The 27,748-nt window shown below is 40.3% G+C and overlaps 1 protein-coding gene across 3 annotated transcripts in view; it reads left to right on the forward strand.

The window, feature by feature from the left end:
* ETV1 (ETS variant transcription factor 1) overlaps nucleotides 1-27,748 on the forward strand; it is a 73,092-nt gene that overhangs the window by 15,346 nt on the left and 29,998 nt on the right. For all 3 annotated transcript variants that reach the window (XM_054020300.1, XM_054020301.1, XM_054020302.1), the window contains 2 exons: nucleotides 22,258-22,387; nucleotides 23,975-24,163. In XM_054020300.1, coding sequence (XP_053876275.1) covers nucleotides 22,258-22,387; nucleotides 23,975-24,163 — 319 coding nt within the window. The remainder of the gene's footprint in view (nucleotides 1-22,257; nucleotides 22,388-23,974; nucleotides 24,164-27,748) is intronic.

The raw sequence follows: 27,748 nt of genomic DNA on the forward strand, positions 1-27,748 counted from the left end.
AGAAATGGGGAACAGCATAAACAAAGTCAGAAGAAAAGTACCAATGGGAAACATCACTCCCCCACAATTTTGACTACTTCCTCTTGGTTCAGAACTTGCCTTTACAATGTATTATAATTTATTCTGTTGTTTATAGCTCTGTAATGAACCCCGTAGCATGGCAGGAGCACACAAGTCTCACTGTATGCGAGAGGTAGAGTCAGCTGTAGGTTCTGTGCCAGGTATATAGGTGAGCTAAGAGGGGAGGTGAAGGACAGAGATGTGGCCAGTGGAATGGAGGTCCTGGCCACTGTGCCATCCCAGAGGCACCTGCCCCATGCTTGTCTGGATTTTAGAGGCCTAACTTCAGTGAGGTTCCTTGAACAAAGCCTCTTTAGTTGGGCTTTGTACCGAAGGGTGTGTGAGAGAGACAGAATTTCATCCAAGTTGCTTACAAAACATATTAAAAAAAACAAAACAAAAAAAACCAAGGTTCTGCCCTGCAGAATTATAATCTACAAATAGTAGAAGGGAGAACAAATTAGGTGCAAGAAGTAGTGACATTTTCTTTCTAGCTCTTTCCACTCAAAGATAGCCCTCAGATATGGTGTAAATTTGTGGTGTTAACTCCATCATGAAGGAAACTCTTGCTAATCAAATAGCAGCCGTAAGCAAGGTGGGAAAACTATTCCCAGCCACACCCCAAGGTAGTTGCAATGATGACAAAACTTTTCTAGTGCTGAAAACATCAGTGTTGGCAATGATCGAAGCGCTAATGTAGAAGAGATGTTGGCATTTGCTGGCGCTCTTAAGAACCATATCTTTTGACCAGTACTAAGCAGGGTTAGATGACATGGCACTTAAAATACCCTGGGTGCCTGCATCCCTCTATTTGTTAGGGCTACCGCTGCTGAAACTGAACTGGCATTTATGACAGTGGGAAACTTTATCAAAAATATCCTATTGTAGATACACAACCCACCTTGCCTGAATAAGTGCATGTCTACATGCCATGACGAAGCACATTAGAATGTCACTATCTGTTCACAAAAAACACGGTGAAACAGGCAAATTTCATAAAAAAAAATTAGTTGATAATTATTTGCTTTGCAACTATGTCTACAGCTAAGCTTGAGTGTCCGGCTTTGTTGCTTCATACAGCAGCAGAGAAATTCCTAGTTGGTATTTTGCAGAGCTCTTCTGCTTATTCTATATTTGAGGAACAGTGGCTTGATTTAAGGTAAGTGTATGAGAAGTAGCATATATCATAAGTATAAAAAATACTCCAAAAATGAAAAAAAATTCCATCCTGTGTTCTGTAAATGTTGTCTATATTTTTCACTAGTGCTCTCCTCAAAGTTCAATAAACCTATTTTGGTGTTGACCTCCAATGTGTAATTACATGCCAGGAAAAAGTGGTCTGTGTTATCTCTCTGGGATAAGATTTCCTATTGTTTAAAGTCCATTGACACATACTGATGATGGGGGCCAGATCCTGCAACGCTTTTAATTAATGGTAAAGATCTCAGAGATGCGAGGCTGAGGGAGAGTGGGCCCCAGACTTGCCATTGTAGGAGCTAAAATCGTATTTAATGATGAGGTTGGTTGAAAACTTGTTTAGTTTGAGTGGAGATTTTAAAACTTTACCTGCCCCTCCTATTGTTTGATGGTATCTATGAAAGACACAGGAGGTAGGCAGGCTTTGATAAAATTGTCAGATGGCTAAAGGATGTAGCTGGCAGTGAAAACTCATACTGTCAGCAACATACTGATTTGTAAAGTAACCTGGTACATTTGATTATAAACAGGGATTACCCCTGCACCAAGCCAGGAAGTCTGGTCCCTTAATAGCAAATTGTGTGTTTCGCGTTTTGTTTCAGAATTTTTATTTACATTGCTTTTTGGTGTTTTTCCATCCCTTAAAATGTAGATTCATGATAAACTTTTCTTTTGTCTATTACTGAATTTTCTTCTAATGAGAATTTGTGCTGTGCTTTACCAAGTGGACCAGGCTCTCTTTTTATTTTGTTTTTGATTATGTATTTTTTCCCTGACTGTTCAATGCTTTCACTTAATTCTGCCAAGGGGTAAATGTTAATATTAGACCTCAGCTGTTGACAGTAAATCGGTAAGGCTGGCTATAAAATTCTCTCTACTCAGTGTCCGATTAAACTTTAAGATAAGAAAAATACTCTTTAGTAATGATTTTGCATGTGATCTTTCAAGACCTTTTTTTCCTCAGGTTTAGCAAAGAAGTTCTTTCATTGCTGATGCCAGGATCCTTAAATTATTCAGGGGCTGTGCTTTTTAGATTCTCCAGCTTACAGTCTTTAAAAGCCTGTTAAAGAGAGATCTTTTACATAGGCTTCAGGTAGCTGTGTTCTTCTGTCATTTTAAGTAAAGGCACAGTGTATTCTATCTCCTATGTAAGTAGGAGAAGTATTAAAATATTTGCATCCATGTTTGTAATACACAAAATCATGGTTAGTTTTTTTCTGCACCATGAAATGAGAACTATTTTTTTCTTCTTGTTCTTTTGGTGAATTCAAATTACACAAACTACAATTTACACAACTGTAACACTTTCCTATCTACCCTCGTATATCTTGTGAGCGCAGTTCCTAGATGCTTAATAATCATTTAATTCTTGGCTATTTGATGCGAAAGATATTTTTAAATCAGAATTGGAAATATCAGTATAGTGTAAGTTCCAATGTTAGGCCCGATCCAGCTCCCATCAAAGTCAATAAGAGTTTTGTAAGGAGCAACTATATACTGCATTCATTTTTGTCTGTATTTATGATGCTGTGTAGTTTATTGGCATGTAAGTTTGCATCCCCAAGAAAGTCATTAGTGGCCTGAAAAAAAAATCCAATTTTTTTAAGTTCAACATTATGTCCCCTGATTTTAAGTGGTGATTCATTGCCTAGGCAGCTGGTAACTATGTATTACTAGAACAAGATGTCCTAGAAAGTGCAGTTGCTAGTGTTTTGGTTTTTCAAGGTGCAGTGACTAGATAGCTAACACCAGTGCACAATTTTCCTGTGATAAATCAATCTTGCTAGAAATGCCTTTTCTTTTAATATAGTTCTGCAGGCACAATACTGGAACACTTTGACAAATACCCTAGATAGTGGGGCTTTAAGAGTTTTTCAGTCTTAGCCCAGATTTCTCAGATAACTCTTACTAATTTCTCAGATAACTCTTACTAATAGTGCTTTCTGCAGCAATTTTGCTTTATTTTTTTGTGCTTTGCTATAAACGACTTCCTCTATTAGGTCAGATTTTTTTTGTCAAAACACTGATGGAATTTATTTGTTTAGCTTGAACCTAACTCTGAGGGATATTTTTAGGTGATCAGAACAAGGGTCAGGGAAACAGGACTCCTTGGTTCTATTCCTGCCTCTTGACTCTCTCTAACCTCAGGGCAGGTCTTCACTACAGGGGAGGGTTGATTTAAGATACGCAAATTCAGCTATGCGAATAGCGTAGCTGAATTCGACCTATCGGAGCCGACTTACCCCGCTGTGAGGACGGTGACAAAATCGACCTCCACGGCTCCCCGTCGACGGCGCTTACTCCCACCTCCGCTGGTGGAGTAAGAGCGTCGATTCAGGGATCGATTGTCGCGTCCCGACGAGACGCGATAATTCGATCCCCGAGAGATCGATTTCTACCCGCCGATTCAGGCGGGTAGTGTAGACCTAGCCTCAGACAAGTTGCTTAACTGCTGTACCTCAGTTAAGCAACTTGTCTGAGGCTAGGTCTATGAAGTGGATACAAAAATGCATGAATCCCTCACAGCAAAGTGGGACAGCTCCCTTAATCATCTCTTGTAAAATGATTTGAGATCCCTGGATAAAAGGCTTTATGTAGAAAGCATTTGTAATTATTATTATTATTTATTTTATTTCTATTACAGAGTCAGGTTAACAGTTATTGACTGGCCCTTACCTCCTGCCTCCTCACATGTCCTCACCTCTTTCAGTCTCTCCCTTACGATGACTTTCTTCCAGAACTCACTAACATTATATTTTAGCTGCTGTATTTGTGTGTGTTTTTTTTTTTAATTATTTAAAATAAATTCATTTGTGAATGGTGCCTTTTAGAGAACTCTGTGGGCTCATTTGTGGTTCAGCCTTGGGCATTAGCCTGTGCTAAGCAGGGTTTTTTCCTTTCTCTAGGGGATTTTTGGGACTATTCAAACCTACCCCAGCTCAGCCTATTCTCGCTTTTGCTAAATTTAATTCTTGGAAAAGTTTTAACACGAGGCCTTTCTGAGTCCATAATGCTTTTCATCTGTGGTCCTAATAATATCTTGAAAGCTTATGGATTTGTTTTGATTTTAGTAAGCAGATTTTGTTTTCTCTCCTCATTGTATTTTTATACTATATTTCTAGCTCTGAAGCCTTGTTATGGTTTCTTGCAGTGATATTGATAATAAATTAGGTTAGTACAATTGGGGCAATAGTCCTGTGAAACGAGTAGCTAGCTCTTATCCAGAGATGGACTTTGCTGCAGTCAAATCCCTTAAGTCTGAGCTGTTGCTTTTGAAATGGCCTTCGTGCGGTGAAGTGAACATTTACTGCTGAGTAAGGTTGCCTTTCACCATCCCAGCGGAGACTGCAGTCCTATTATGTTGATGTGCTTTGACTGTGTAGTACTTGGCAGTGGGGCCCAGATGTGAAGTGATCTGATAGTCCAGCGAGCTAGGGACTGTAGCACAATCCAAGTAAATGGACAGCATTGCTATGTTGTCTTGGTTTTCTCTAGAGTCCTCCAGGCACTTGTCTGTCCCTTCCAGGCCAGTCCAACCCAGTTTTTCTTCCTCAAAGCCCCATTCTCATTCATGGTTTTAGTGCAGATTAATGGCTTGGGTTGCACGAGAGGTTATCAGCTAATGAATAAACTTCAGTCATCCCATCCTGTGATAAAGCTGTCTCCTAGGTCAAAGATGAAGCATATAACCTTTTCCCCTCTGAAATGGTAATTTCTTAAGGCCGTCAAATAACTTCCTGAAGGCTGTTTACATAAAAACAAAATTTAAACATACTTTATTCAAAATGGGGAATTTTCAGTTCTGCAAAAAAAACTCCCATTCCCTCTCTCTGAGGAAGTTCCATCTAGAATTCTTTGGATCTTCCAATCCGGGAAATACACAAGCCATCCAGACAGTGCAACTTCTAGGCCCTTGCCAGAGTCCTTCTGACAGTTATAATTATTTTGATGTCTAAAAGGACAGTCATTTGTGTATAGGATCAAACGTATGAAGTATCTGTTATGATCTTGTTTGTGTTAATGAATGTAAATAGAAAAGTGGCTGATTTGTTTTCCTATCTTTTTCACAAACAAAGCAAAAATGCAAATTAAAGGGACCCTGTCAACCTATTTTGACACAAACATTTATGCTCCTTAAAGTTAACTACTTCCCATACAGTCTCATTAGAGAACATATTTTGTACTGAAGAAGGGGCCCAAACTAAACCCCTAAATGTGAACGTCATTAACCTTTTGGGGTGTTTGAAACCCAGATCCAATTTTGGAACTCGGGCCCACCTCTACTACTGTGTTTGTTTCCATGGATAAAATAGATATATATTTAAAATGTATTTCATTTGTTCTTCCTTCTGTTTGCTGCATCAGCAACTTAAGACAAATGTCACAGTCCCCAGCAGTCAAATCTGAGTTTTTCATAGGGAAGTGGAGGAGGGAAAGGGAAAAGGAAAGAATGACTGTCCCAGATACACTAAGTATTGACAGCTTGAGGAGGCTGTGATGCACAATGCATCCACGTCCTCTAAGGACAACCCGTAAAGCCGATGAAATACACACAATGTCCCTGATGTCAAGGATCTGTGTCCCTTCATTTAGGATCTCTTTGCTTCACATTATTGGGAAGTAGTCTTACTGGACTGATAAATCAAATGGCACTGGTATATAACAAATGAACATATATTATGGAGGAAGTATAATTAAGTGGTGGTCAATCTCATCAGTCCTGAATACTTGTTTACTAACAGTCTAAAGCTGTAGAAATAAAATGTGTCTTAAAACTTGTGGACAGAATACTGGAGTCTATTTAAAGGTATAGACTCTGAACTCGTAGTTTATATTTGGTGAATGGAAGCTTTGCCTGAGAAAGAATTAGGTCAATTTTTCCTAGCCCATCTCATGCTTTGTGTCTTTCGCACATCACCTCTTACCATTATCTGCTATTAGATTGACCTTGAATGAAGGTGAAGACAGGAGTAAATTAGAGCAGTGTAGAACATATTCATTCTTGTGTATCAACCAGTTCTCTATGCTTAGGGCTATCCATGTTAGAAATGAGTGAACCATTAGCAACTTTATTTCTGGTCATCTTACTCCTTTTTACTGTTTTTGAACTTATTCAGGAAATGTAGTTACTGGTAAGTTAATGTGGTGAAATATTTTGAGAGTTATAGCATTTACTGCCAAGTCATGGAGTCACTGAACAGGCAGGTTGCTTACTGGCTGGGTTTGTCTTCTTTGAATTTAACTTTAAGTATTATGGGTCATGATCAAGGATTCTGGAAATGTGCATGTACAAGAGACTTGCAAATTTTAGGGTCTTTATGCAAATGTTGCTGCTTTTCTACAGACTAACTTTTGGCTTAAAAATAAAATGTTTCTGACTTTTATCCCACTGTAAAGAAAATCTTCAGAATGGAAATTGATGTGATGTTTTCTTATTAATCCAGCCTTGAAGAACATTTCCTCCAGCCAAACCACTAGCAGGAGCTAAGGTGTTAACTACCTCAGTAAGTTTCACAGCTGAAACTATTTGGGACTGTTAGATGTATGCAGTACAGATCTGATGCGGTTGTGTGCATTGTGAGTTTGCGTGCAAAGGTTTAACCTGCAGCTTAAGAAACAACTGCATTCAGGCACATGTTGAAATATAAGTGTGAATTCAGACCTGAATCTCATTTACACTAAGGTCACTTTACACTATTCTGGCCTTGTAAAGGAGTCTTAAGTGACCTCCGTTCAATAAGAATTAGGCCTCTATTATTGTAGGTCGCCGCAAGTCCATTGACTTCAGTGGGCTGTCACTGCTCAGCAGCTCTGAACATCACTACACTTATTAAAATGTCTAATTTTAGGTATCTCTGAAAATTTTCATAATGGCTTCTTTCTTTAACTGCTTATAGAATTATAGTAATAATCAGCTGGCGATAAGTTCTCCTGAGTCACTGCAGTGACCTACGTCTTGTCCAGTGGAGACTGAATAGATTGGTTTTGCAATAGCTAGACTTTTACAGTCTATCAGAACAGAGGGTCCTGTGGCACCTTTAAGACTAATAGAAGTATTGGGAGCATAAGCTTTCGTGGGTAAGAACCTCACTTCTTGCATCTGAAGAAGTGAGGTTCTTACCCACGAAAGCTTATGCTCCCAATACTTCTGTTAGTCTTAAAGGTGCTACAGGACCCTCTGTTGCTTTTTACAGATTCAGACTAACACGGCTACCCCTCTGATACTTATCAGAACAGACTTGAATATAGAATGGACTACAGACTTAGATTTGAGCTTCAGTCTTCCTTTTTACTCTCTGGCGTTGTTTAAGCTGAGTTATTGCCTAAATGGTATTTTTGCTAATGTGTCATTTATAATGTGTCTACAATGTTTGCACATTTTCCCAAGTAAGGTCTCTAAATAGATCTCCCATTGATTTAAGGCTGAGACTGATTTCAGGGGAAAATCTACTTGACAACTTCCTAGTCTCCTGGAACAGTGCACAGGCTTCAGATGTGCAACAATGCTATTATGGAGCAGTGCAAGGATTAATGATGACTTGATATATATGTTATGGTTCTGTACCATAGTGCTGTGTTGTTGTTGTTTTTTTGTTTTGTTTTGGAGGAAGTAAACTGTCATATAATCAATCCTAATACTGTATATAAACTTCCCACTAGGGCCCCCAATTTCTTGTAGGTGGGATCAGCAACCCTCCAGGATGTCAATAAAATGGTAGGCTAGTCTAATCACCAAAAGCCCGACACTGCCTTGCATGCACAGCTCACAGGAGGTTAGTCACTCTGATATGTCTTCATTGCATAATTAGCTCAACACTTCCCTCCATTCACATAGAAAAAACGAGGTGCTTTAAGCCCAGGTTAGCTTACCTGTCGGGGGTTGGACGTGGGGGTTAGAGCGTGAGCTCAACTTTATCTCGGGCTGGAACTCATACACATTCACTCATACACAGTGAAGATGTAGGCAAAATCACTGGTCCGAATAGCCTTTCCCACAGTTCCCCTGCAGCTGATACAAATGACTGTTACTCATCACAAAAAAACAAGGGATATGTCCCAGATACCTATGGGTGAGTGGCGACACAGTTATGAGAATATAGCATTGCAGGAGAGAATGCTTATATCTGGTCGAGGCTAACCTTGGTGCCAATTGCTGGCTTAACTGTGCAGGGAAGACATATCCCTGAGTTCCTAGGTATGCAAAGGCAGCACACCGGACTGTATCTTACTTATCTGGTCAGCTCTGCTGGCCAGTGCAAAGGGGAGGGGCACCATGTGTTGTTGGAGTACAAAGAGAACAGCCACTTTCTGCCTGGGCTTTACCTGGGTGTAGCTTATCCTTAGAGAGTAATAGTTAAACACTCGAAGTCAGCAAACAAAATTTACACTGCTGTGTTGCATTCAGGCCTCAGTGATTTGGCAAATTTTGAAAAAAAGATGCATACCAAGTTCAAGGATTCTTGTTCTCTTTCTTGGAACTACAGTATATGATTGAGCAAGGTTAACAGGGTTGGAATCTGATTAATTACTTTTATGTTTGCTTATAAAACTTGATGTGCATTATGTGCATAGGGTTGCCAGCTTTTTAAATTCTGAAAACTGGACGCCACAGCAGGAAAGCTGGAACCTCCCCCTTTTCCCCCGAGGCCCCATCCATGCTCTGCCTCTTCTCTCTGAGGCCCCACCCCTGTCACTCACTGCTCTTCCCCCTCCCACTTCCTCCTTGCTCAGTACTGTCTACCTCCCTCCCCCGACCAGCTGGGCTCCCTTTGCTCCAGGAGCCTGCCTGCCCACGAGAGGCAGGTAGGAGGCAGCCCCAGCTGAGTAGGGGCTGGCGTGAGTTGATGACACAGCGCCTCCTCCCTTGGCCCCCCCACCTGTGGTAACTGGACTTTTGGTGTCTGGTCAGTACATATGACTGGACACTGTATAGGTCCCCTTTCCATCAAACTTTCTGGTTGAAAACTGGACACCTGGCAACCCTATGTGTGCTGTCTGTAGAATTTAGAGCTGAGCTATAGCATGTTTTGTTGACACATATTTTATTTTCTCTCGCTATTAAAAAGACACGGTCAATTTAAAAATAATACTTTGAAAATGTACTTACTCTTGTTATTTTTAATACTTCTCTACAACTGAGAGAGGCTAAAATAAGACTTTCAGTTTGTTTACTTTGTGCATGGGACAGCACTTTGTATAGTCAATGTTATTGTTTATAGGTTTCTCTATGGCATTTCCCTTCATAGTATCTAAGCACCTGACAGATATGAATGTGTTTATCCTCACAACATCATTGTGAGGTATGGAAATATCGTTATTTCGATTTTACAGGTGAGGGAACTAACATACAATGATTAAGATTTCTCAAGTTGGGCTACCAAAACAGAGGTACCCAAAATCAGAGGCCATCTTTTGAAAATGTAGGCCCAAGTGTCTTGCTCAGGTTCACACAAAAACCAGGAATGGAATCTAGTTTCCTGACTCCCAGTCCTCTTTCTTACACACAAGATTAGCCTCCCTCTCCTGTTTGCTCTGTTCTTTATGTGGATTTGTCACTAAGCTACTGGGAAGTGAGAAAGCATTTTTTAAAAAAACTAGAAAAATGTGAGTGGAAACTCCCCAGAATTGGCAGGCCTGAGTAGGTTCTGCTGTATGTCCTGCTAATTACTGTTTGTTCTTTTTCTTTTGAGGGTGGGGAGGAAGGGAAGTTTCTCTTTACAATAATAGTTTTTATAGGTTTTGCATTTAAGTGATCTATTCATTAAATGATGTGCTAAAAAGAAAAATATAGGCACAGTTCTGGTTAGTTCAGGGGCTCAGGTGAAAGTCTCAACCAAGTTTCCCAAAGTTTCCTTCAGACACCAGTTGTCCCTAGAGAAAAATAATAAGTTGCCAAGTTTGACCCTAAAGCTCTTCTGGAAGAATTCTATAGCACTAAATACAGAAATGACAAACCTACTTACTGAAAACTGCAGCAGGGATATTATCGATCTACTCATGTGAAACGGACAAGCAAAGGCCTGTCTTCTCCCACTTTACGAATGGGCTTAGGCTGGAGATAGGTATCTAGATGCCTACAGTGAGGCAGCAGTAGGCATTCTCAGAGACAGAAACATAGCTGCCTAGGTAACTCTTACCCTGAACACTTAGGCAGCAGGTGAGTTTAGGGGCTACAGGGTTTGGCAGGAGTTTTGTGGACCTGAATGGAATAAACCTGGCCAAGTGCCTTTTTGGAGTGGGGCCAGAGCGCTCTCAACCATGCTTGTAGCTGTTTCCATTGTTTCACACTGACTCAACAGACATTCTAGGCTTCCAGATGAGAATTCTGGACTCTTTATTGTATAGATGTGCTTATGGCTCCCATCATCATAATATCTGAGTGCCTACTACATTCTCTAGCTTAGTGTGAATGGCTGGGTACATATCTTGTTCTCAGCAGAGTACACAGGCCCTGATTTAGTGCCCAAACGCCTCTCCTCCCTGGGATTTGGCTTTATTGATAACTCACAAACAGAAACACAAGAGCTTAAACTTCCTCCTCAAACTTGGCTTCTTTTGAAGGTTTTCCTCCAAGACATTGTTTTCATTTCCTAAGTCCCAAAGAGACACTCCCATTCCCTGTCTGGACTCATTTAACCCACATACTAGCATGACTGTCAGAGGTAATTATGCTAAATCTTAATGTATGATTTTGGAACCTGGGTCTAGTGTGATGCAAAAGAAGAGTCTTTTGCATTTCTATACAGTTTTGGGGGCTGCCATCCTGGTACCATTGAATTAATCATTCTAAAGAATAATTCCATTATCTGTTAAATTCCATAGGTCTTCAGAGTAATTTATGTAGAACCCAATTGGTTTCATCCCAGTTAAGATAGGACTTTTCCATAAGGGGATCCATCAGTGGAACACCTATTTATCCAAAGGCCTGAATTTGGCGCTAATTGCTTCATACTCTATCCCTTCCTTCCCATCAGCAGTCTGAAAAATTTGTTGCATTAGCCCCATAGTTATCTAGCGCTCTGGCATTTAGCAACAAGTTAACTTTCTCCAAAGATGTTTGCTTTGGAGTAATTATTGTACTGAAGTCAGGGCATCTGCCACTAGTACCAGCGCTCTCCCCATCGCTTGTAATTGCGAGTCTCATAAACTCAGACAGGTAAATGTCTCGAATGAAACATGAAGGGGGAACATAAATCAGTGTAAAATACTGCCTGTGACAGCATTTCTGCAAGATTGCTGTGTTCAGAGACTAGCAAACTGTGTCAATAGCTGTAACGCATACCGAATAAAATATCTCAATGCATTTCTGGACTACAGGTTGAAACTTTATGGGGGTGGGAAGATAGGGGTATGTGAACTAACTGAAATCACGTGCCAAATTAATAATTTCCTTTTTTTACAGTGTTGACAGAATCTTCCCTAAATAATGTGGATTTTCAGTCTATTTGTAGCTAAAACAATTTAGACCAAATGACTAATAGTGTCCTAACAAGGTGTTTACTGGCAGGCCATTGAAAAGTTTGCTTTGTAATTGCTTAGTCTTTGTTGTTTTAGAAACAGGTTAACTTTCATTGGCATTTACTGAAAGCTTCCCCCATGCCCCAGTTAACCTGGCTTCCCCTTTGGGCAAGCTTACCTAGTTTTAAGAACAGGAGTACTTGTGGCACCTTAGAGACTAACAAATTTATTAGAGCATAAGCTTTCGTGGGCTACAGCCCACTTCTTCGGATGCATATAGAGTGGAATATATATTGAGGAGATATATATACACACATACAGAGAGCATGAACAGGTGGAGTTGTCTTACCAACTCTGAGAGGCCAATTAAGTAAGAGAAAAAAACTTTTGAAGTGATAATCAAGATAGCCCAGTACAGACAGTTTGATAAGAAGTGTGAGAATACTTACAAGGGGAGATAGATTCAATGTTTGTAATGGCTTTTTGAGCAAGAAGCTATGTGGCTAATAATATCTGGATTGATCTCAGTTGTGCCTTCAGTAGAATTACATCATCAGAACATTGCAGGTGTACTCCTCTAATTCTGAATGTAGCATTTTGTACTATAGTGACTGCATGGTCATGCAAATAAGGGCTTGTCTACACTAGAAAGATTACAACTAGTCTATTAATGTTTCAATTTAAAAAAAAATCTATTAAGTGATGCTAATGTAAGCTCTAGTGTGGACAGAATTATTCTGGTGTAACTGTGCTTTATACCAGTATAGCTTATGCCAGAAACTGATATAACTGCATCCACAGGAGGAGGGTTTTGTTGGTTTAACTATACCAGTATAGTTAAGCCAGCAAAACTTTCCAAGTGTTCCCTTCACATCCATGGTTTAGAAGCAACACATTAACTAATGAATCAGTTATATTATTCCCATGAATAGATAAATGCAGAGAAGATCCTATTTGCTAAAAGGATTCAGGAGGGCTGTTTTCAGCAGCCTGATAGGCAGGAAATTGGTGAATAAGAACTTGTCTACACGGGGACCAGCACAACTATAGCAGCAGAATAATTATACCATTATAGCAATGTGAATATAACTCCCCATGTAGAGACTCTCTCTATTCTGGAATAAAATTGACTTTATTCCAGTATAACAGGTCTGCTTTAATTGTACTGGAATAAAGTCAGTTTTACTCCGGAATAGAGTGTTCATATGGGGAGTTCCACCAGCATTGCTATAGCAATATAATTATACTGCCGTTATAGCTGTGCCGGTCAATTTCTTCATGTAGATAAGCTGTAGTATATACCAGCTCTATGGAAGGTAATGTGACATTTCTTTTCAGTATATAAGGTGGTGATGCGCCATAACATTCAACAAAGCATCCAGCGCAACTGTGGTGCCCAGCTCCACTGAAGCCCACTCTGTTCTTTAGCCATTGCACAGCAAACCTCTTTTTAGTCTTGGACCTGTGTTACTCAAAGGCTATTTGTTCATGACAGTTCATGCTGAAACATTTGGAATGACTGTGGTGGAAATTTAGAACTATAATGTCCTAGAGGTGAAAGGTCAGTGTAATTAATTAGCTAATTTAAATAAGTGCTTACTGATACCTTTCTTAGTCATTAATCTCCTGTTTCTTTGCAATTCTTTTTTTTAAATGTCACCCGTGCAGCTAGAGAAAATGATTCTAATATGGCAATGTTTGCTAATGTAAACTCCTCCAGTAATACAGATTTTAGTGAGGGCCATAAGCATTCAGTATTTTCATAGGTATCAGAACTGGAGGAAATCACCTTTCTATTTTTTCTCCTATCCTAAGTCTTTCAGTGGAACAGAAATTAACTTTCACTTACAATGCGATTTTATCTTGATCTACTACTCTGTTATAAATCTAGGTGAGATTTATAGTCAACATTTTTTCTCCTGTCATACCTTGTCAGGGTGAGAGCAATTAGGGTAGAGATGGAAGAGAGACGCCCATGTATTCTGACATTTTTTTTTGTCCAAAGAGGACTTTAATGACTGCTTTAGTCTGTTTCATGCTGTTATGTAGCATTTATGCAATGCAGTGTTTAAAATGTTTTTGCATATTCCACTGGACCATGAATCAATGTGCATTACACTATGTGTTATAGGCAGGGAGACAGAATAGTCATGTGCTTTGTCATATAGACTGAATTTTTAAATGTTACTAAAGTGCATTTGTGATTTGCATAAAGGTGGCAGCTCACTTCAAAGCTGGTTATTTTCCTTTTGTTTGATGAGGTTCTCTAATAGCTCCATCTTGCCCACATATTCCCTTATTGCCAGTTGGCTCTGAAATCAGGTGCTTGGGCTCATCATACAGAATTAGCTTCCAAAAAAGACGTCCCATGCTGTTTCTATCCACTGGACTGGTGAGGGCTGGAGGGATTGGATTTGAAGCCAAAGCAAAACTGAATCAGATGGTATAATATCTAATATGTATGCCAAGCAATTCCCAGTTCTTGAAGGTCCCATTTCTGGGACAGATCATTGAGAAGGGGGTAGTAGGTCAACTCCAATGACGTTGGATATCCTCAAGTTCCCTTCCAGTTAATCTTAAAACTGGATCAGTGCATAGAAATAGAGCTAATCATGGTGGCCAGTAACCACCCTAGGGGAATGGACAGAGGCCACATGTCCTGAGTCCTGTTGCTTTACTTTTTTCAGTGGCTTTTGCTGCTGCTGCTTTGCAGATACAGCCACAGGGTGGAAAGAATTACCTTATGGAGTTCTACAAATTTACTTAAGAACCATCAACAAAGTAGCTTTAGAAAACTCCTTTCCTAAACTGTGGAGTTCTACACGGCTCAGTCCTTCATCTCTTCTGTTCAATTTTTGTATGAAACTGCTGGGATAGCTCATGAGATTATGCTGATGTAACTCATCAGTATGTTTGATAGCCAGTCTGTGACTGTTCTCCTGTTATCTGGTAGAGACTGGGACCTAAATGAAGTCCAGTTGACTGGAGCTCAGACGAGATCAGATAGAGATGATTCTGATGGGCAGGCACTTTGAGAACCTGGTGAAATATATATTTAGCTTATCTGCTCAACCATTTTCAGAGCAATCAACAATCTTGGGACCTGGCTCATCTCTGTCTCTTCCTCTGCTTTCCCCAGTTGTATCAGTGGTCAGAAACACCTTTTTTCATCTCTGTCTTTCCAAGAGATTGCCCCCAGTCCTCTCAGATGAAGATCTTGTCTCTGTCATCTACACCTTTTAAACTAGACTAACTGTAAACCCTTTCAGCTAGTGCAGAGTGGGATAAGAGCATACCACAAGTAGGATCTGCTGTCTGCACTGTATCCCCGTCAGACCATTGGGCCACTATCTACAAAAGGTCTAGGTGGCCTAGACCAAAGTTATCCAAAAAGATCTCTATCTCTGACTTGCCATGTGACCTTCACCCATCCAGAATGCTGGCACTTACAGTTCAAGGGTGAAGCTCATATCTTCACAGATACTAAAGGAATATTTATAAAGATTGACATTCCTACCTAGAATGTTGTCCAATGAGTTTTCCGTGTTGTGTTCTGTTGTACTTGATACAGGACTATGAATACTGAATTTACCGGCTGTGCATTTAAACAGTAAGTAGCTGTTGGAGCATCATAGTGTTACAGTTCTCATGAGAACCCAGTGTTTGTTTGTTTTTAATGTCTGCCAGTAAGAGCCATTGTAGAACATCTTATCAGCGGAGAAGTAACCAACATTTTGCCTTTTTTTGAATGCACCATTATGTAATTAGTATACTTAAATCTTTTTTGGCTCAAAAAAGTCTACCTGTTGTGACAGAATTAGTCCCTACTTAGAATAATCAGGTGAGTGCTCCTCCCCCCCCCCATATAGGAGGTGAGAGAAATCACAAAAAACACGAAGTAGGGTCCCTGCCCTTAAATGTATTTCAGGTTGCATTTTGATACCAGTTTAGAAATGTTATCGCCTGTTTTGTCACAGGCATAATTCACATCTTTCTTCAGGCACTGTAAACAAGAGAAATGGTTTAATGGCTCCATAAAAGCCACTCTGTGCTGATAGCTGAGATTAGACCCTTTAGTAATGGATTCTTGTGTGTTGGGGGAGGGGAAGGGCTTGGCAGAGGTAAATGTACTGGAAAAGAATCTTTGAGAGGCTCTGATGTATCTGAAGTGCTTGCTGCTTTTCTCTGTGTGTATGGGAAGATGAATTTAAAGAGTCTGTGACACTGTTGGCTTTATCAGTACACAGGCCTTCCCCTTTGCTTCTGGCATTTGACTGACTACTAACTGATGTCATCTCAATCAGTTTATCACCTGGAATTGAAGTGACCTTAACTTAAAGTGAATGGGTTTTCATCTTCTAGCTGGTGTGAAAAACCCCGTGCCACGTATTTATACATGTGTACCATTGGTCCTAAAAGTGAATGAGATCACATACAAAATCTTATTGAAGGTATATTTACACTGGAGTTGGAAAGCATAATTTGTAGCTCAAAGAGACATACCCATGTGAGGCCTGATAGAGCTAACGTGAAAAACAGAAGTGTAGCTGCAGTGATGCTAGCAGCGGGACAGGCGGATTGCCCCAAGAACTTATCTGGGGTCTCAGACGGGATCATACTTGGAACAGTTAGCTTCTCCTGTTGCTCGCACTGCTGTGGCTACACTTCTACATTTAGTGTACGAGCTCGATCAGAGGTAGTATGGATGTGTTTCCTGGAGCTGGACATTACACCGTCCAGCTCCAAGTGTAGACATATACTTAGAGATGATTGTATGACATAAAGGTGAGAAGCAACCCAAAAATGTGTTCAGTAGATATGTCCGGAACGTGACTCATTGTGACTTCTCCATTACTATCTCTTTCTGATAGTGCACAAAATCCTCTAACCTATACGTATGGGTATAGCATTACTAAACGACTGGAAGTTCTCTAGTTTGCAAGTGTCAGTGATTTGATCCTGACACCATTTTTACACCAGCTAGTACATGCATGTCTCCATACATATGCTGATAATAAAGAGAGAACCTTTGGTCTATAGAGTGAAAGTGAACACTTAGAAACTAAGCTGAAAGCGAAGACCACTACACTTACCCGCTTTATGTGGTTTTTTTTCAACACACAACTTTTCTGAAAAGCGTACTTATTTTGTCCTTGGGATCGCAGCAGGAGTCTCAGCTCTGCAAACTGAAAATTAGCTTTGCATTCAAAGGTGAAAGACTTGCAGCCAGTTTCAGACTTTTTTCCCAAGTATTCTCAAGTATTCAACTCACGATTGACTTGAATCAATGGTTTCACGTAGTATAGAAATAATTAAGGGCTTGTCTATATGGACAATTAGTGGACAGTAAACTGGGTTATAAATCTACAGCGCACTTGCCTGCCATGCACTAACTGGCCACATGGACCTTGCTACTGTACAGTACAGAACCTTTCAAGCATGGTAGCAGGGTCCACACTCCAGCTTAATGTGCACTATCTGTGCAGCCAATGCTTGCTATCTGACACAGCTCCTTCCTAGGGCTTTCCCAAGAAAAGATAACCTATTGCACCATATTGGCCCAAATGAGTTACAGTTTGACCATGTGCAGAGAAACGTACTGCCCTATTTATCGCAGGTAGCAGGGCACTAAAGATACAGGCCTGTCGCATCTTATGCGCATTTAACATGCTCAATTTCAGCTTTACGCGGTCGGCAAAAAAAAGAGAAAGAGAAATAACGATTTTAACACTGTACTTGTAGTGCGGGCGATTCCGCCCGCCATTCAACTCAATGTAATTTTGGCTATATGCGGTTTTTACTTTACACCCTGACCACGGAACGTAACCGCAGCGGAAGATGAGACAGACCTGTACCAACATATAAGTCTTAGTCAAGGCAAGGTGATTTCTAATCACTTACAGACCTTTTAATAAAATTGCTCTCCACTGGGTCCTAACGCGAAGACTTCACTCGGGACAAGCCCCATTGACTTGAATGGCAAGTCTGCATGTGTAAGGTAGTCGTGATCAAGCTGTTGATTGGTAACAATAGTCAAAGGAAGACAACACTTCAGACCTAGTGGCAACGGCCTGTAGTGTGTATGTGTGTGTATTTATATGTGCATGCCATTTATGAGTTTATAGCACAGTGGAGTTGTTTGCTTTATTACCTTTTCCATACCAAAAAAAACCTTTTTAACATACACACACTCCACCCCAATGATACATTATAGAATGCAAATATAAAGAGAATACAAATTAGCACATTACATATCAAAAATGTGTATCATTTTATAAGGCACGTAAAGGCACACCAGTCTTATAGAGTGATCCATTCACTGCTAAATGCAATGAGCCAGATAATGCTTGTCTTATGCAAGCAGTCATGGTAACTTCAAAGGGACCACCACTACTAACATGAGCAGTGCATTGAGCAGGATTAATCCAGACTAACCTTACTCACAAAGAATCCCGGCAACTCATCCAAGTAAAGTTTGTAGGATTGGGCCCTTGTTTTTTAAAGGGGCATTTTTATTATTATTTTTTTAGTTTGTAGTTGGCCATCTATGAGTAATTAAGTATTTGGGGGGAAATCCTGGCCCTATTGAAGTCACTGGCAAAATTTCCAGTTATTTCAATAGGGTCAGGATTTCTGGATTTCAGCTGGTGTGTTTTGGGGAGGAAAGGCCTTGGTTGTTTTAAATACCATTATTTTTTAACTTGGATGTATGGGTAGCTTGCTCTTTTCCAGTAAGAATACAGATATAAAAAGAAGCAACCCCACTTTCCCCAAAAGTATTTCACGATTTAAAAAAACTTAAATTCAGTGAAGCAAAACAACAAATAATATTAAAAAATAGTTACAAGAAAATGTTGCAACCTACAATGAACTGTAATGAATGTATGAGGGGGGGGAGGCGGATGGCAGTAAAGATAAATAGGTATTGGCATTCTGAATGCTTAAAATTTGTCCATTGGGGTAACTCAGTCCTCATTAGCCAGCCTCAAGGTGTGATTTGAAAGGTCAAGTAGCCATCAAAGAAAAAATGTAACAAGTATATTCTCAGGCTCTCTTGTCCTCTCCTTCCCCTAAAAGTGCCCATTTAAGGAATGGTGGATAGAGTTTTGCATGACAAGGGGTGTGCCTGAGGAGGACTTTAAATTTTACGGCTATGTTATCTGTCCTGGCCATAGTTAAGATATGGAGATAATATAAAATCGCTTTGGACTGAACTGCTTTCCCTAAATGAAATGAAGGAGTTAACCTGTTTCATTTGATACACTTCACTCTCGCTCATAACTTGGAAGAAGGTGGGGTAAACTTTAATTAAAACTATAGCACAGATGTCTTCTAGCTCTCTGCCCTGGACCTAGCTAGGACGGTACAGTAAGCAAAATAAAATGTGCCTCTCAGCCGAGGCAGCAGGCTGGAGCCGTGTTCAGTGAAAGTAATTTAATTAGTGTTGATCATGACTCCAGATGATGGTGATTTGATAAGGAATAATTTAGTACTTAACAGCCTTTTACGTGCACCAACTCCATGTGGGAAGGTAAAGCAAATTGCACAAAATGAATGTGCTGCTTTCACTTGTGCCTGTGCCAGTGAGCTGGAAAACTGCCTGTTAGCAGACGTTCAGGCTCTCAGCACTGTGATGAAATACCCAACCAGTTCTGCATGCAGGGCTGCGGTGTGGGAGTCTCTGTACTCCCGTTATTTAAAAATAAATAAGGGAAGTCATTTTTCATAACAGATTAACTCTGAGGAAGCAGTAAAGTCAAAAAGAGAAAATAGAGCAGCATGTGGCCTTTGTGTGAATATGCAATTGTTGGCTTTTAAAATAAAAAACCTGTTGCATTCATAGGTTAACTCACAATAGATTCAAATCAAAACAATTCACAGACTTAAGATAAGAGTCACAGTTATTGGGCATGTCAGAGGTGGAACACAGTCTCCGTGGCCAGGACACACAGGATATGTCTACATTGCAATTAGACACCTGTGGCTGGTCCGTGCCAGCTGACTCAGGCTTGCAGAATAGATGTTTGGGCAAACTGGGCCACAGCCTGAGCTCTGGGCCCCTCCCAGCTTGCAGGGTCCTAGAGCCTGGGCTCCAGCAAAAGCCCGAACATCTATACCACAGTTAAACTGCCCCACATCTCAGGTCCCGTGAGCCACAGTCAGCTGGCATGGTTTAGCCAGGGGTTTTAATTGCAGAATAATTTGCACCCTAGCCTTAACATGGGTTAGCTAACACGGGTTAAAATAGTGGTAAAGACACAGCAACTCAGCTTTTAACTTGGGTTAGCAGCTAGAGTTATATAAGGAAGCGTGGGGTTGAACTCAAGCTGCTAACTTGAGTTAAAAGCCAAGTTGCTGTGTCTTCCCTGCTATTTTAACCCGAATTAGCTAACATGGGCTAGCTAACCCGAGTTGTGAACACCTTTTTTTGTGGTGGAGACATACGTGGAGTCTGGACCTACATGCTGACTCCTATTGGGTGGATAGGTGGGTGTAGGAGTTAGCACACAGATAAAGACCTGATCCTGCTCTCACATGGGTGTGAATTCAGATGTAATTCTGTTGAAGTGAATGGAATTACACCAATTTCTTCCTGTGTAAATAACTGAGAGAACAGTCCAGCCTTAAGAGGGGGAGAAAGTTGTATTTAAAGAAAGATTGAGTTTCTTCTTACTTTTTTTTTCATTTAAGACAGATTTACCCAAACTCTGTGATAGAGTGGAGAGAATTGGCAACTAATCAAGAGCTCTAGGGCCACAACTAATTTGCATATATGTTTACATAAAGGGATAGATCTTGCTCATTGTAATCATACATGGAGTCGCATTTCTTCCAACTTATTACCTGATTAATGAGAGCTAGATTTGGCCCCAAATCCTTTGATTAAAGGTAAATGCACACAACTGTTGTACTTGCATCATAGAAATTGTGGCTAAAGTACACCAGCAATAAAATCCTGTAGCATATCAGCATTGTTCTACCCTTCAGTGACAGGAAAAGCCTGACCATGGACCACATTTTGACCTCTGATTGAAATTTTGGCACCCTTAATTCAGACTTGCCCTTGGTTTTCCTCTAGTGCACGTTCACTTTTAAGAAGACTGCACGATCTGTTGCAATATATATTACCTTAGGAAAATGTATATGAGTGTGCACATGCTCAACTCCCCCCTGCCACCCTCCCACACATATTTGAAGGTAGCACATGTTGTCAAACTGTCACTTTTAAGATTACATGCAAGCTAAGGAATGATGTGAAGCCTAAGGGTACATAATAATGCTCTGATGCTGCACTGAGATTCTCTAACGTGGAGCCCTGCATGTGTTTGGAGTCCCACAGAAGTCACTAAAACTCCCCAGAGGTATAGGGTTGTAGAAGGATCCCAGTGTGATACAGGTGTCGTAAGCTGATATTTCAACAGGATGTTCTGGTGATATCATCGACCACAAGAGTTAAGATGAAAGGTTTTAGGCATGCTAACAGAGTCCAGAGATGGAATTGTAGCCTCATTGTGTATTGGACTGTATTTTTTAAAAAAATAATATATTTGTAAATTGTCTTTCAGGACAGCTCTTCTCTAACATTTTTATGCTCCCATGCCCCTATTCTTTTCCCCCTTAGTGGATTAGCAAAAGGGGTTGAGGTAATCCCAAGGTGTTCCTGTAGATGCAGATTAGCATCTTTTACCTTTGTTTTGGCTAAGGTGGACCTTGAACTACAGAAAAGGTTGAGGTTAGCTAGCTAGCCCTAACCTGACTTTGACCTCTTTGCCCAATCTAGATAAACCCGGTGCTTCTCATTCATAGCCCATTTCTGTCCCATCCCTTCCTCTTGCTGCCTTTGAATAAACTGGGTAAAATCCTGGCCCCATTCAAGTCAATGGCAAAATTCCCATTGTCTTCAGCTGGGCGAGGATTTCAGCTAATAAATCTTTTAGTGAAATATATAAGGCTTTTATTGTGTACTTTTCTGACATTACTTTGTTATTATAACATCAACTGTTAAGCCTGTAATCTGCTAATTTCATAAATTTTATTACAAATTTTCACATATTTTGTGAGACCACAAAAATTAGTGGTGCTGTATTTGAGGCTCATATATGAGAAATTAATTATGCAGTAATAGGTGTGTTACTCTTTAAAGTGAACTACTGTGCCTTTACAGCTGAAAGCTACCACGCTAATATTACTTAGAAGCATTTTGTGCCTGGGAAGTATTTTGCCTCTGACAACATTTACAGTAGCTAAGCCAAATATAAGTGGGCTGTTATTTTCCTGCTAGTGAGATGGGACCCTGGCCATCATTCTATTAAACAATAAAAGTGCTAATAGCCAATGCAAGGGATCTCTGGTGTCTATTTCTCAATTTGACACCCAAAGAAATGCCTGAAATGTTCATTTCTTAAACTGTGTCTATTATTACAGTGGTTTAATTAATTGTGTTTCATTAGCAGCATCTAACTTGCTTGATAATGCACACTGTTTAATACCATGCTTGGTTTCTAACTCCATGTTTTTGTTGTTGTTTTTTCTCCTTTCCAGTGGCTTTTCATGGTCTCCCAGTGAAAATCAAGAAAGAACCCCATAGTCCATGTTCGGAACTTGGCTCTGCTTGTAGTCAAGAACAGCCATTCAAGTTCAGTTATGGGGAAAAGTGCCTGTACAATGTCAGGTAAAATAGCCAGGATTACTTTTATAGTAGCTTCAGTGAGGACTGCAGATTTAAATGAGGACCGATTAAAGAGAAATAAAACCAAAATAGAGATCTTATAAAAGTTACCTCTTCAGCAGATAACAGACTCATGAGATAATGCATTTAGCTGAACACTGATGAAACTGTTTACAGTCCTATCAAGCACTTAATCATTTCAAAGCAATAATTTTCATTGAAATACTCGTGGCTGCACTCCTCCGCTAGATATAGCCACAGTTTAAAAAATGGGGGAGGGAGTCTTATTTACTGCGAGCTGTGTTGAAAGTACTTTTAAAAAGCATTATGCACTTTAGGCTGAGAGAGAGCTCCTGGTAACCGGCGAGAGATTGGCAGGTCTGAGCAACACATTAGGTATTTGCCGAGTTTTGCAGATGATATACGTGTGCATTCATGGACAATTACAGTATAAAAATAGTATATTATTAGGCGTTGCAGATACTTTTATTTTTTCAGAAGGAAGTGGTCTCCCTCTGATAATCAGGATAGATAGTAAATGTTTTAATTATTTTAGGAGATAAAAAATTTAGTTTAATATCATTGCATTCTTTATGGATGTTATTTTGGTTCACATTTCTGTCTTCCTTTTCTCCTCAAATGTTAGCAGTTGCTGGGTGTCTTATTGATGTTTTGGGAATCTTCAACCCAGTCAGCACAGAATTTTTGTTCACATAAGTACACTACCATTATAGGTATCAGCAAAACCACCTACATCTACCTCTTCATGTGACAGACAGGTCACCCCTGTTGCAAACGTGATGAAACTCAGTCACAGAGGAATAATCTTGGGGATTTCTGCTTTACTTACCACGGTGACCCTTATCACCTATTAGGTACCCTTTTAGACCCCTTATTGTTTTAGCCCCCACAGATGCTGAAACTTTGAGCACACAAGTAATTCCACTGACTTCAGCGGGACTACCTATGGTCTTGATTCAGGAAAACACTTAAGCATGTGCTTAACTCTAAGCACCTCCATTAGTCCTTTCTTGAATAGAAGTGGACTTACGTATGTGCTTTAGTGTTTTCCAGAATCAGGAAACGTGAATAATGTTAAGCACATGGATAAGTGTTTGCAGGATCAGTGTTTCAGTTTTGAGAGAGGAAAAAGTTCATCAGTGGAGGCCACTGACATCTGCGTGTGGGTAGATAAACTAACAGAGCTGTATTTTTCTGGGTCAGATTCCTTTTCTCCAGTTGCATTCTTTATTGTCGCACTCTGAGGTCTGTGCAGACCACTGGAAAGCAGGGCAGGCTCTTTCTACTCTGGTCCAGCTGCCTGTGCTTTGAAACTTTCTTTATGCTTGTCTCCCTGTAACACCAAATCCTTTTTAAAATACATCTCTGCCCCACAGAGGCAAAGAACATGATCACCATGTGTAACTGCTGACTAATTTTTCTCTGTACTTTTCCATGTACAGAAAAGAGAACTCCACCAGGTGCCCTCAGAATAAAAGGAAGATGAATAGGATAATGTTTCTGTGGTACTTCATTTTATTTGCAGAGAAATTAACTTCTCACCTTTTCCCCCCCACACTCTGCTGTTAGTGCCTATGACCAGAAGCCACAAGTTGGAATGAGGCCCTCTAACCCACCAACGCCATCCAGCACTCCAGTGTCACCACTGCACCATGCATCCCCAAACTCAGCTCAGACTCCTAAATCCGACCGGGCTTTCCCTACTCACCTCCCTCCATCCCAGTCCATTCAAGAGAACAGCTTCCCTATGGATCACAGGTAAAAAAAACAGAAAACCAATATCCTAATGACCACAATAAAAGGCATTGGGTTGGTCCCTTGGCATTGATAGTTAAGGCTGTGGGCTGATTCTGCTACCCTTCCTCGGTTTGAGTAGTACTTGACTCGATAGCTCTTCCTGTTGAAATCAGTGGGACCAAGATACTAGTCAGTAATGGCTAAAGGTGGCAGAAGCATCCTCAATAATTGCATTTCTGTAACTCCCTTACAGGGGACTGTCAGCCTGAGATTTCAGCAGTGGAAACTCAGAGTGGAAACTACAGTGTATCAGGGGCCTGTTTCTGCCACCTTTACTTACCATGAGTGGTACCGTACTCCTCAAGTAATTTCATCGAAGCCAATAGAACTACCTGAGGAGTGAGGGTCTCAGAATCTGAGAACCAGGGTCTCAGAATCTGGCCCCTTGCTAACAAATAAGTATATAAGATTGTCTAATACCCACATATCTGAATAGATGTTTATCTTCTGGAGTTGCTGTTAGAGAGTGTAGTCTCACTTTGCATACTCTTCCCTGAAAGGGTGAGTATTATTTTTTGAGAGTTTTTTGAAATACAACAGCTTATAAAGAGGAAATTTAAGCTGCCAAAATAAACCATGTTCAAACAACATTAGACTGAGTAAAACCCACAGAAGCTAAAAAAATCCAGAATTAAAGCTGAAACTGTGCCCTTAAGTCACCTTGTTCTGTTTTGCTATTTTAGAGGTCTCCCGACAATGGATGGTCTTTCTTAGCTCACTCCCCTGTGCCTAAGTTTTGCAGCACATATGCTCAGGATGGAGTTTCTTATTTTTGCAATTGTCACTTTACCTGCTTGTATGCGAATATAAGTAAGATCTTAACCTTATTATTTGAACATGGTTTTGTTTGTTAAATAGTGTGTATACCCATAAATACACACATGTTCAGAGTAACACACTAGCGCTTCAGAAATATAAAAAAAACCCCAACCCATGTTCAAATAAAATTAAGATCTTACTCCATAGAGCATATGAGTCAGATTCACCCCTGCTATGCCAGGAGATGCATGTAAGCTCCTGCACCAGCAAGCACTGCTGTTTGCAGGGGTCCCTAGCCTCATTTCCAGGGAGGGCTGATGGTGTTTCCATTCTTGCTGCCTATTTTGGGTTCTGCTGGGGCAACTTTAAGTTCTGTCTGAGACTATATGAGCCCCACTGGCAGGAGATGGAGTAAGGAGGCAATGAATCAACACATTCAGTTGCCTTAACCGGGGTCCTGCCCCATCCTTCTTGGGCTGCTTGGAACTGTGCAGGCCCTCAACAGAGGGCAGATTGTGGTTTTGATTGCAGGACATTGAACAAGTGTATTTCTGTAAGTACACCAAACTCAGAGGGCTGAGCAGGTTTGGCTGAACGTTCAATTGCTCTCTATTCAGAGAGCAAGATGGACTATTTCAGATTAACAGATTTTTGTTTGGGAGCAACTGAAAAGGAAGGTTATAGCGGAAGCTGCATTTCAGCCTTAACATATACATTTGGAGAGGCTCACATATACCTTTTCTGCAGTGTGTCTAGTTTCTCATGACACTCAGCTTTATAATAGGTTTGTCACATGATGTCTTAATTGTATTACCATATGGTTTGATGCACACCCTCCTAAGGACATTTTGCATTATGCTTCCCTTCAGTGAAGAAATAACTAGTGCACAACCTTTTAGCAAAGCCCCAAGTAATAAACTCAAAGAGTAAGGGTAATGTTTTGTGGTTAAAAATTTCACTCTTCTTTATTTCCAAAGAATGGTACATTTTGCTGTGGAAGGTAATTTTTCCTTTCTGTTTTTAATCCTGAATTTGTTTCATGTTCTCCTCCCACCATTCCTCACTTCCCTTACTGAACTCAGTGGTGTGTATTCAGATCTTGTAAATAGTTTTGTGAGGAGCATATGGAAAGGTCTGGATTGCAGGATGATCTATTGCATTCTGCACAGGTCTGGTAGGAGAGAGGCAGGCTTCCTTTATTAGTGTATTCAAAAAATACTGTCGTTTAAAAAAAATCAGTTCTATGGTTGAATATGATTGTATGTATCTATATAAAATGGGTGTACATTTCTCTGGACCATAGATTCTGTGGCTTAGGATAACAGCAGCCTCAAGAACATGCAGCTTCATACAAGGCATGAGTGTATGGGGGACAAATGGTCCTAACAAGTACTAAAAGGAATCAAATTCACTTGTATAAACAAATGGCTTGATTCCATACAAAGCTTCCAGTACAACAAGTATTATTAACTTCCTTTGAGGCTTTGCAAGTGAGCCTGTTTCTTATTTTAACTTCAAGTTGCAATTTTCTGATTCACTCCTTGACAGTTCTTAATGATAATTTCTGTTTCTTTTTTTGGCTAATGAAAAAAGGAAGAGAGGGGAAATGAATGCAGTGCCAGCCAGCCTAACTATTTCATAATACGTTTGAGTTTCTAAGTTTATTTTGTGCAGGTGTAGGTGGAATTGCAAAACCTAATGTTACAGTGTACCACTGCAGAGTGGAATATTCTTAATGTTTTTAGACTAATTAAAGTTCAGTCTCCATTGCTACCTTATTCTTCAGTTGTTTCTACGCATGACAGTAAATATTTGGGTTCATGGCAGTGTTTTGATGAAAGTTTAATAGATTTAATTTGCATTTGAAATGTGTACTGCATAAGATTTATATTAAAGAATTTATTGACCTAACGATCAAATCCTACTCTCTTTCTCCAGCCAATTTTCTCAATGCGAGCATCTGAGTTTACTTGCATGAACCGAGTTAGTTCAGTCCCAAAGTAAAAGAAACTGAAAAATCATTGGTTCCTGGTCGTATATATTTTGACAGAGGGAAACTTCCATCTCTCTCTTGAAGAGGGTTGTATTAAATAACTTCTTGTCTTACTCTTTTAGGATGTGTCCACAGTTAGAGCTGAGGGTCTGATTCTCAGCTCAGGAAGACAATTGTGTGTTCACTGTGATCAAGCTAGTGTGCTAACAATAGTGTGGCCACAACAGTGTGAGCAGCAGTAGGGGCTAGCCACGCCATGTACATTCCTAGAGTGTTTGATGGGCAGGGACTTGGGGCAGCTAGTGACTTGTGCTGCTGTGACTACATTTTATTTTTAGCACTCTAACTCAGTCAGAGCAGTGGTGAATATGTCTCCTTGAGCTGGAAATCGCACCCCCATTTTCAAGTGTAGACATACCTTTGGTTGCGGGATGGCAGGACAAACAAACAGTTTACTTCAAAAATATCCCAGTTGCTGTTCTGTGGATCAGCACAGAGGCAATAGGTCCCATCTCCACCACGGTTGTTCAAAACCAAGCGACCTGGGGCTGGCTGATCACTTCCCTTTATGGGAGGGTGGGGAAGCCGCGTGAAAATGTATAATTCACTGGGGAACCATGCCACTGAACCTCTTTCCTCATATCTCTAAACCTGCAGAAGCCCAACTGCTCAAATTCAGCACACATAGTTGGGGCTCTGAGGTTTTGTGGGGGGAAACATGCCAGAGCCAGGGGAGGGGGGATCATGGAACATGCTCCTTTCCTTTCTGGTGCACTAACTCCCCTCCACAGCTT

The sequence above is a fragment of the Malaclemys terrapin genome, chromosome 2 (assembly GCF_027887155.1).
Source record: "Malaclemys terrapin pileata isolate rMalTer1 chromosome 2, rMalTer1.hap1, whole genome shotgun sequence".
In the NCBI taxonomy this organism is placed as follows: domain Eukaryota; kingdom Metazoa; phylum Chordata; order Testudines; family Emydidae; genus Malaclemys; species Malaclemys terrapin.